The following is an 11,171-nucleotide window of genomic DNA, read 5'->3' as shown; positions in this document are numbered from 1 at the left end:
AGACGATATAGGCCAAATCTGGCACGTTTTACTATTTATATCAGTCTTTGGTCAGATACGAATAGGTCAATATTAGCCAACTTCGGAACCTGTCTCATAAAAGGTCAACAGTTTGAATAATCATAATTCAAGGCTGGGGGTATACATCTGTCGACAAAACCGACTGATACTATTTTGCTTGTTTCGTCCTCGATTCTTAAAGAGAACGTATTGTGCTCTTACTGCCTACAAAAAGCCCTCACAACACTCTGCATTTGTTCTAGTGTCCAAATAATTAAAAAAGGTCCTTGTCTTATATGCGAAAAATCAATTTATGTGGCGTAGTTCCTCCCGTTCCGCTCCCGAATTTATGCAATTTTATGAACACCAATTAATAAATGATATTCCATTTTTCATTTCCTTTTCTGATTTTATTACTTTGGGAAATTTATTTCAATTCCAAAAAAACAACAACCGCAGCTTCTAAAACATGAAACAAACCAATTTAAATTTGGTCAAGTACTGCCTCATCCCATTCTTTAAAAATTGTTGAACAATTGGCACACTGATGCTAGAGAAAGTAGGTGAATTGGAGTCAGTAGTTCGCCAATTTAAAGTGAGCCTTCATGATTAACTCTCTGAGGTGTCCATATTCCTAGGGTCCTTCCTGTGCCACTCTATATTTTCGTAACCATTGAGTATTTAGCTTTTAACCTTTGGAAAAGTTTGGGTGCGTCGCAAGTAACTCCCAAGGTGTCTCTGTTTTTAATACTCACCTAACGCCTTTTTAGAGTTCTCACCTGATGCTCAACCACGGAAATACATGCTTGTAATTTTCTATTATTAATTCTCTGCACTTCTGCGCCGCCGCATGACAACAATGCCAAAGAAAATAGCCATGTAAAACGAGATAATAAATAAAATCTAAAAACAATTTTATTTAATAATAATTATCACAGCCAGACGAAAATATTTTCTTTTAAACTGATTCATTTATGGAAGCCAGGGATCCATCAATATGGGCGTCACCTTCGATCCGTTTTATACGTTGTATCAATATTTTTGATTTTGGATCATTCGAATGAAATAACGTTTCCAAATGGGCTCTTAAATGATGGGAGCGAGAGAAACGTCTACCACACAGTTCACAGCTACAAAATTGAGGAAGAAAACATAATTAGAAAGAAATTTGATTTTTGAAAGATAAACGTACTATTTTGGCATACAGTTGAAGATTGATTACCAATATCATAGTTAATGAAACCAAATAATTATATATTGTAGTGGAACTTTTGTAAGTTGTTAAAAGTGGAATAAAAGTTAAAAAGTATCAGTTAAGTAAATCGAACGTCTTTATCCAATTTTATGCGAAATTATAAATTAAATATTTATCTAAGTTTTCTGGTTGAGAGAAATATTTAGATATTGCAAGTTGTAAAGAATCGTTGACTTGTTTGGCAAGTTTTGACAGATAAATGTGTTGAAAATTGTAACCCATGGTGGGTGAAGGGTTCGCAGATAAACATCATCTACAAAACAGATATTTTGCTAGCAAAAATGTTTGCATGTGTGAAATTTGAAGAGAGATGGATGCTTATTTTGCTTTCTTAGAGCGTGTGGGGGAGATACCAGAAGTCATGATCCGATCTCTATCATCTTTATAACAGATCTTGTGTTGATAGAAATATTGAGATTTACCAAGTCTGTATGGAATCGCGTTTAAGAGCTTCATGAATATTCAAAATTTTGACCCTTTGTGGGGAGGTACCAGAGGCAGTGGACGGATATATTCCATCTTCGCAGCAAATCTTGTGTTAGCGGACATAACGGCATGTGTCAAATATGAAAGGAAACGAATGCTTATTTCGGATTTAATAATTTTTTTTTATACGAAAGTGTGACCCTTTGTGGGGGATGTACCGGAAGGAATGGTACGATCTCTACCATCTTTATAACAGATCTTGTGTTGATGGAAATATTGAGATGTACCAAGTCAAAATGGAATCGGATTTTAATTTCGTGTTTTATGAGCGTAGTGGATATTCCAAATGTTGATCCTTTGTGGGGGAGGTACCTGAAGGAGTGTACCGATACATCGCAAATAATAATATGATGTGAAGAAAACCGGAGGCTTTTTTGTGGCCTTTATGATCGTTTTGGTTATTCAAAATTCTGCCCCTTTGTGGGGGAGGTACTAGGAGAAACGGACCGATCTCTATCATCTTTATAACAGATCTTGTGTTGTTGGAAATATTAAGATATACCAAGCCTGAAAGCAATCGGATATTTTGGATATTCAAAATGTTGACCCCTTGTCGGGGAAGTACTAGAAGGAGTGGACCGATATATTCAATCTTCACGTCAGACTTTGGTTTAATAAAAGTATTGTGATGTGTGTAATTTGAAGATAATCGGACTGTTATTTCACATTTTATAAGAATTATAATTATTTAAAATTTTGACGTTTGAGGGGGAGGTACTTGATGGAGTGTGCCGATATTGTCCATTTTTCCACCCGACCTAGAACTGATGCAAATATTACAATTTGCAAAATTGGAGCAAAGTCTGATTATCCTTTCTCTTTCTGTGCAGTAAATTATTTTCTTTGAAAATTTCGGCCTTTCTGGGGGAGGTACCAAAAGGAGTGGGCCAATATTGCCCATCTCCGGACTCGATGTATGTTTCATAGTAATATTACGATGTACCAAGTTTGGACCAAATTGGATACTCTTTTCGAGAGTTATCGTACGCACCACCCAGCCAGACAGGGAGACGGGCGGACGGACATCGCTAGGTTGTCGACAAATGTCCTGAAACGGATTTGGTCCAAAGAGACCTAGGGTCTAAAACCATTATTTCGATGAGGCACATTTTGACCGTATCAAGTGATATATACCCTCTCTAACCATATGGCTGAGGGTATAATTATGTGTTTAGAATTTTGATAGTTTACAAGAAAGTTGTTGATGCATCACTCTGATGCATCCATTTCGAAATTCTATGACATTAATGGATTTTGGCATTCAATCAAAAATCAGCTGTATCGCGCGTCTTACTTGTAAGGTTTTTCTCCGGTATGCGTTAGCTGATGAACTTTAAGGACGCTGGAGTAAGTAAAGTTTTTACCACATGTCTTACATGTATACGGACGCTCATTGCGATGGATTCTATAAGTGAAGAAAATATAATTTTCTGAATCAAAATCATACTCACGGGAACATTTGAATCATGTATTTACCTTTCATGTTTCGTTAGCGTTGAATTGTCGCCAAAAGTACGCTTACAATATTTGCATTCATATGGTCGCAGGCCGGTATGCTTACGTATATGTCGTGACAATTCAAAATTACTATGGAAAGCTTGTCCACATATCCTGAAAAGTGAAAACAATCATATTATTTCGTAGAGATTATGGTCAATGAGACATTTAAAAAATGTAGATTTATTCAGCGATTTAAATACATACTCGCATTCAAATGCTTTTACATCGTGATGTCGACGAATGTGAGCTTGCAATTCATAGCGACGACCGTAAGCATTTCCACATATTTCACAGACATGAGACTTCTTCAAGTTTTGTCCATTATGACTCTTCATTTTCTGCTCTATAACAGCAGTGCCATCCGAAGATATGGCAAGAATTTTAGCAGGCACATTTCTGGCAGTATCGATTTCCATGTTCTCAGGGACTGAATTTTGAGATTCGTGTGGTATTGTATTCTTTGAATAAGCTTCCAATGCGGAGGTCTTGGAATTTGCACCCAGCTGTTCGTATTCTTTATGACACTTCGTCAGAATTTGGCCAGAAATTGATTTCTGCATTTCTTCCACAGAAATGGAATTTTCTTTAGACTGGCTTGTAGGCTCTTGTTGCTCTTCGGATATGTGATTACATTCTTCAAATCCACTAGAGTCCACCTCCACATCATCCGTCATTATTTCCAGCACATATTCTTCAAGATATTTTTGAGAATTTCGACAAATTGATGCAAACTTATTGGCAATATTTAAAAAGGTAAGGCAATTTTTGCATATTAAGGATGGTAACTTATGATGTTTTTGGATCTAAACGACAAAACTTTTATTACGTGATCTAGGTAATATGAGCGAACACCTTATTATTATAATTCGAATACCTTTATTCCGGTACAATTTTGAATTCTATCACAGATGGACAGCTCACCATCAGCCTTATCATCTGGTTGCTGAAAGATTGGAAACATTGGACAAGGACTTGCCGCATTTTCTTCCTGAATTTGCAAACAAATTCGACAGGCTAATATTGAGAAATCGTTGGCTGTTGGATCACGAGAATTGGGGTTGGATGTATCATCTTCTGTTGCACTGCATTGATTAGGGGTATTTGGTGGATTATCTCCAACAGGAGGAAGAGGTTCAACAACATCCATTTAGACCGACCAGCCACCAAGGAACAAGGAACTTAATGTTTAGAAAGACGAAAACAAAACAAAAAGTAAAACTCGATGCTTCTTCTTAAAAAATCTAATCTATTCAAACTGCATTGGTATGTCGGATATCAAACATCAATGCATACCTGCCTGTTAATGCAAGAAACTTAAGTAGAGTACACACTCTTTATTATGCCTTATTTATGCTTTAAACATCTTATAAACATGTAAATGTAAAGTTGAGATGGGATTCCAGTCCAAATAAATTTCACAAACAAATACAAAGTAGAGGGTACGCTTATTTGTTTGGGAAATATCCCAGAGGAAAATATATGAAGACCCATCTGAAAACCAAATAATTAAAAAAGTATTTAAATTAAATAAACCATGGTTTGCGTAGCCGGTCTTTGACATATCCCACAAAATGGAATTTTAGGCCAGGACGAAGTTCGTCTACTTAAAAAAAATATAAAATTTAAATAAACTGATTCGCGCAGGCGGTGTTAGGCATATCTATGTTACAATAAAAAGGTAAGTTAGAGCTACCAACTGATTACAATATTTTTTCTAAATGAGCCCGACTTCTGCCCATTTTGTGTGTATTGTATTGCTTAAAAAAAACAAAATAATTTAAAAATCAATGATTTGAAGAAAAATACATTACTGGGAGCCCATTAAAGTTATTCTGCAGTTTTACTTTGGTATTGAAGAATCGAAAACTTAAGATAATAACCGGGAAAACTTCATAAAAGATCAAAATTTCTTTTTAAAATCATGTTCTATATGTCTGTAAAGGTTTATTTCGCAATTTGCACACCCAAGGCAAAATAGTAATTTGATAATAAACGGACATCAAATAAAACATTTTATATGTTCTTTTTTTGAAAACTTTCGTGTGCCCATTTTGTGTGTATTGTATTGCTTAAAAAAAACAAAATAATTTAAAAATCAATGATTTGAAGAAAAATACATTACTGGGAGCCCATTAAAGTTATTCTGCAGTTTTACTTTGGTATTGAAGAATCGAACACTTAAGATAATAACCGCGAAAACTTCATAAAAGATCAAAATTTCTTTTTAAAATCATGTTCTATATGTCTGTAAAGGTTTATTTCGCAATTTGCACACCCAAGGCAAAATAGTAATTTGATAATAAACGGACATCAAATAAAACATTTTATATGTTCTTTTTTTGAAAACTTTCGTATATCCATGGTAGAAGAATATAGGTAGACGCGTCGACACAGCTGCTGGGACAATGAACTGTCAAACCAATTTTGGAATTGAAAATGTTGAATGAAAAGTTATTTAAATTTGTAAAAATTGTTGAAAAACGCGAATTATAATAGCCTCCGAATGACGTAGTATAAGAAAACATATAAAATTCTACTTATATTTGAAAAAACATTTACATTTTTTTGACATATCAATGCTCCCAAGCGTTGATGCATCTACCTGTATTCTTCTGCCATGCGTATATCTCTTAAAATCCCCTTTTTATCAAGTTTTCGCTTCAAAAACTTGAAATGGCTACTGCTTCAAATGGGTTGTTTCCGATTTAGTGTGCCCTGTTTATTTGTGTTTGTTATACCCTACAACACTATAGTTGTGTTCCAGAACCTACAAATTTGTACTAATTAGTGCTAATTCTGCTACAACGCGTTCCCGTACTCCAAAAACTAGCAAAACTTGCAGCTCTCTCGAGAAAAAAATGGCGCTGAGTGGTGCACATTTCTGCTTGTTTTAGCTACATGAATTTGGCCGAGCAGAAATGTGCAAATTGTAAATTTGACATTTAATTGGCAGGGCTTACAAGGTTGAAAATGTATTGATACATTTCAATGTTCGCGCGTGACAACAAATGTAAAGAAAAAAGATAAATTAAAAAACTACAGAAAAACTAATATTTGTCGTGCAAAAAACAAAAGCAGAAAATATGGAGCAACTGATGTATTCACTTTTCGAAAAATTAAGCTTAAAATCAAAGATTTTCGCTTATTACTACGAACATTTTCTTTTTATTTTTTAGGTTGGTAGTCTTCCCAACTTGTGGCATTAAGTCTTCTAGCAGATTTAACATTAACTAAACCGGCGGCTCCAATGATGTTAGCTGCTCCGGCTCCGACTCTTCAACGCATTCTGAAAACAAAACTTTCTAAATAAACAGCATTCAAAAAAGAACTCTAGTTTAGTAAAAACTCTTAGATTTTTTCGAAATTTTTTCCAGAGGTAGGTATTTTTACACTGATCCCGGGAAACTATTTTTTTCTTGGGGGACGGACCCGGGACCCCAGATTTTTGACCCAAAAGTCCGGGATCAAGACCCCGCCTGGACCCGGATCCACTTACCCGATATGGGTATCGATTGAAAGCTTATGGAAATACCTATCCAACAAGTGGTCACATGAAGGGGTTGTAACAACCGTGTTCAAGAAAAACGAAATGAAATCGCTGTGTTGACCATTAAGTGGCGTTGCCGGTATGCTGGCGTTTAGCGCGGCTATGGCTCGTCGGATTGGGGCACGGACGGACGGAAAGTTTTGGAGCTGCAGAAATGATAAAATTTTGGGTAAGTAGAGTGAAACAAAATTATAGTGAATTATAAATTAATTATAATAAAATAAATGTACATGCCGTGTAAGTGAAAATAACGTGTATAATTAAAGTGAAAAGTGAATAAGTGCCGAAAAAAAATGAATGAAAGTTACTATCATAAACATACAGTGCGGGTGTATGTGCGAATAGTAACTTGCAAATAATTGCATGAAAAAAATTAATCCGTATAAATCTTTAGAAAATATTAAAGAAAATTAAAAGAATAAAAGGAAATATGATAAAAAAGTGGTTTTAATGAAACAAATTCAATCAATTTCCTAAAAATATTTAAATATTCTAACCAAAGAAAATTAATGATTTCCCTCCAGTGTGTGTGTGTAAATAAAAGTTGCATTTGCATTTACAATGAAAAAATGCACTCATTAAGAAAAAATGTGACTTTGGCGGAAACAATAAGTTCGAAATATAATTCGAAGTTAGTGAGTAGTGAATAAAAATGGAACAGATAAAGAAAACAGAATTAAGGAATGATTGAAAAGTGCGAATAAAATTAAAATAGATAATATCGCCAAAAGAAAAGAAAAATTGAAATGGTGAAAACAAAACAAAATGCACAAATTAACAAAGTCGTGGACCAAAGAGATAAAGTGCAAAAAAAACTAATGAATGATTACTATTGGAAACACAGGAAATATTAAAGGAGATGAATTAAAATTTAGTGGAAAATAGTGAGAAATTTAGAATTGATCGGACGGACGTAATTTTTTTTGTGAAAATAGTGTGTTTATTTTTTAATGACGAAAAGTGCAAAGAATTTAAACGAAATAAATAATGAAAAAGTTGCATGATTAAAAAAAATAATTAAGGCATAAAAAGTGATTTTACTAGTTAAAAACGGTGCAAATCAATATCTAAAAAAAATTAATAAAAAAGTTAAAGTGAATGAAATTGAAATGCTATTGTGAATTAATTGAAAATAAAATATTCAAGAATTGGGCTTCAGTAAATTTAATATGACAAATTATGTGAAATGTTTTGAATTTTGATGAAAGTATTAAACTGAATGAAAATTTAATATTGATAAACTGAGAAAGTTATCCAAATCGGACGGACATATTCGGTGTGATTGTCTAAAAATAAAATTTTTTACCATATTCGTTCTAAATTATATTTTGATTTTAACTTAAAGTTTCCTCTTTTTCACAGATAACTAATACTTTCTCTTTCTGTTCTTATCTTTTCAGATTGGTGACTGCCTACGTTTGGATTAAACGAAAGGTAAGATTGAGACCTGATATTTTCTTTTTCTGTAGGGTACCCTCAACTGGGTCCACACTTTGGTCAGATTGTTGGATACGATATTATTTCAAATGCATTTAGATGTGTTTGATCGTGTCTTCCCGCTTCCAGACTCTAACGTCGTAAATCGATGACTGACAGCTCTGCGACATTGTATACAACACTCTTCTGCCTTGTGCCATAGTTGCGTATGGGAATATAAAGGAAGAGTGCACAAATGGTCAAGGACAGTCACAACGTGACTGCTCAGGAATCGTAGACATATGGTTAGAGTCGGTAAATCTGGGATGCTTCCTTTCGTAATCCAACGGATTCTTTCTGACCACTGCTGCTGGTGTCTAGACGAGTGGCCTCCTATGGTTACATGAAAAAAAAATTGTCCATGGTCTCAATAATCAAAAGACATCTAGAGAAGTTACTCAAATTGAATATTGCATTCACAAAAAGGTAAGTAAAAATAGAAATGCCAATAATTTAATAAGAAAAATAGTAATATGTTATTTTTTTTTTTAATCTTCCAGACAAATATTACCTATGAAATTTGCGTGTCCTTCAAAAACGGGAAATTATATTTGATGGTAAGTTCGATTAATCCTGTTCTCCTTTTTCTTTCTCCAGCAGGTGTACCATCGACTAGACCTTCAGCTTTTGTCAGAATGTCGGATACGTTTTGCAAATGCACTGAGGTGTATTTGTTCTTTTTGTCTCCTGGCTTCCAGACTCTAGTGTCGTAAGTCGGGTGAAGGACGGATCTGCGACCTCGTGTACAACAGTTCCCTGGCCCGTGCCAAAGAGCGAACGGCTACTGTTTCACCGCGAAAGGGGAATTGCACTAATGGTCAAAGACAGTCACCAGGTGACTGCTCCGGATGCGCAGACGTCAACTAGAGTCGGTAAACCCAGAGTGCTTTAATTCGTACTCTGACTTCACAATTCTGACATCTGCTGTTAGAGTCTAGAAGATTGGACGCCTGTTCGAATGGAAAAAAACAGGGTTCCGAACTTCACCAAATATTCTAGTCGAGACTTACAGCGGTCCTACTGACGGAGTTTCAAAATCAAACGTAAGATGTAGTTTTAATACAATTTCCTATTTTTGTAATTTTTCTCTGAAAAATTGAGAAATATTATGAGAGCTATATTTTTTTTATAAACTTAAATTTTATATTTCATAACCAAAAATTAGCTAAAAAAAAAAACTTTGTAAGTATGGCTTGAGATGGACATTTCAAATTTAATTTTATTTTTAAGTTGTTCATTTTATTTATTAATTAGAAGAAAAATTAAATTCTTCAATTCGTAAGCATTTATTGCTTCAAATCCTTAGCGTGAAAAATGCCAATGGGATGTCCTTTAAGATCTTCTACTTCGTAAAGGCATTTCCCAACTGGTTTAACAATGCGACACTTGAAAAATTTTTTTTATCAAGTTTAGCATTATAATTATTTTTAAAATCGCTTTGCCTGAAACTTCTCCGAAACACTTCTTGCCCTGGGATGAACTTGACCTGACGACTTCTAAGGTTATAAGACTTTTCATTTCTCAAGTATGCCTGGTGCAGACTATTTCTTATCTTTTCTCGAATAAGATTCTGTTTTACCGAGTTTGGAATGAGTGTCGTCTCGGGGTCATTAAGAAGTTCAAGTTTCCTGGCTAATTTATAAAGACTGGCATGATTTATCATATTGACTCCAAAGAGCGCAAAATAAGGGGTAGTTCCGATGGAACTATGGACAGAAGATCGCAGAGAACATTCTATCTCTGATAAATTTTGATCCCATTCTCGGTGATCTTCTCCCAGATATGCTCGAATCGCTGATAAAATATATTGATTTACCCGCTCCGAGGCATTTGCTTGCGGAGAGTGAAACGCAGTTTTGGTGTGGTTTATACCAAAGAGTTTAATCATATCTGAAAATTCTTTGCTAATAAATTGTTTCCCATTATCAGACACAATTACTTCTGGGTTCCAAATTTATGGAATACTTCACTAATTAAAAACTTTACTATATTTCTTGAATTTGCTTTGGCCATGGCTTTTAGCAAAACGTATTTCGAAAGGTGATCTACCACAATGAAAATAAAACTGTTTCCCGTTTTGGTTCTGGGATAAGGACCTAAGAAGTCGACATAAATTCGTTGAAAAGGTCTTTCTGTAATAGTCTCGGCTCCCATAGATGGACGAAGAGTCGAATTGGCTGGTTTTGTCTCTTTACAAATATCACAATTTTGTACAAAATTTCTAACTTGAGTATTCATATTTGGCCAGAAAAAGTACTCTTTTACTCTACGGAGAGTTTTGTGGAAACCTCCATGAGAAACTTGTGGTGGACAGTGTGCTTTTTCAATGATTTGCTGGGTCAATTCGCTGGGTACCCATAACTTCCAAGCGAAATCTTCATTAAGGGGTATTCCGTCGTAGAATTGAGTTCGTTTATATACCAAACCATCAACAACTTTTAAATCGGGAAGTTGTGAAGAATTATTTTTGATGGTTTCTATTAAGGCTAAATAATCGTCTGCTTTAAAAGCTAAGGAATCGAGATCGATTAGGGCCTTCACATCTAGCGAAATCTCCTCCATATCATACCTTGACAAAGTATCAGGTACTATGTTCTGGGTTCCTTTACGATTCTCTATTTCAAAACAATATGCCTGCAACTGTAGGCTCCATCTAGCTAACCTTCCGCTCAGATCTCGATGTGACATGAGCCATTTTAAACTACTAAGGTCAGTTATAACTGTGAAAGGCATCAATTCTATATATGGCCTGAATTTTTTAATGGCCATCACTACTGCCAAACACTCCCTCTCAGTCACCGAGTAATTTTTCTGAGCAGAAGTCAGCTTTTGCGAAAAATAAGCAATGGGATGCTCTCCACCCTCATCGTCTCTCTGAAATAATACTGCTCCTATTCCCAAGTCTGA

At 34.9% G+C, this 11,171-nt stretch overlaps 1 protein-coding gene and 1 long non-coding RNA gene across 4 annotated transcripts; one reads left to right on the top strand and one right to left on the bottom strand.

Annotated features, from left to right (window-relative positions):
* Positions 1–893: 893 nt before the first annotated feature.
* On the bottom strand, positions 894–4,478 carry LOC101892546 (zinc finger protein 37 homolog). Of its 2 annotated transcripts, none has more exons than XM_005178171.4 (5): positions 4,116–4,478; positions 3,446–4,044; positions 3,218–3,352; positions 3,036–3,146; positions 894–1,130 (listed from the first exon to the last, which is right to left on the bottom strand). In XM_005178171.4, the coding sequence occupies exons 1-5, from the start codon at positions 4,386–4,388 to the stop codon at positions 959–961; spliced, it is 1,290 nt and encodes a 429-aa protein (XP_005178228.1). In that variant the 5' UTR covers positions 4,389–4,478; the 3' UTR covers positions 894–958. The 2 variants fall into 2 exon arrangements, with proteins under 2 accessions (XP_005178228.1, XP_058982520.1); XM_059126537.1 differs by having other exon boundaries at positions 3,446–4,057; positions 4,116–4,230.
* Positions 4,479–5,997: 1,519 nt separating this feature from the next.
* On the top strand, positions 5,998–9,474 carry LOC109611755 (uncharacterized). 2 transcript variants are annotated; one of them, XR_002194086.2, is made up of 4 exons: positions 5,998–6,338; positions 6,418–6,957; positions 8,189–8,690; positions 8,765–9,474. It is a non-coding gene; the product is annotated as an uncharacterized LOC109611755 (long non-coding RNA). The 2 variants fall into 2 exon arrangements; XR_009342894.1 differs by having other exon boundaries at positions 5,998–6,957.
* The last annotated feature ends 1,697 nt before the right edge of the window (positions 9,475–11,171 follow it).

This window comes from Musca domestica, unplaced genomic scaffold (assembly GCF_030504385.1).
Source record: "Musca domestica strain aabys unplaced genomic scaffold, Musca_domestica.polishedcontigs.V.1.1 39, whole genome shotgun sequence".
Lineage (NCBI taxonomy): Eukaryota > Metazoa > Arthropoda > Insecta > Diptera > Muscidae > Musca > Musca domestica.
Note: the sequence above shows the minus strand (reverse complement) of the source record. Positions and strands in the feature narration are given on the sequence as shown.

Bases quoted from the DNA above. Each gene is read 5' to 3' on its own strand.
- LOC101892546 (XM_005178171.4), bottom strand. From the start codon at position 4,388: ATGGATGTTGTTGAACCTCTTCCTCCTGTTGGAGATAATCCACCAAAT. The intron at 3,353-3,445 runs GTATGTATTTAA...TTCACTTTTCAG, and splicing joins GTAAAAGCATTTGAATGCGA to GATATGTGGACAAGCTTTCC. The intron at 3,147-3,217 runs GTAAATACATGA...CTTCACTTATAG, and splicing joins ACGCTAACGAAACATGAAAG to AATCCATCGCAATGAGCGTC.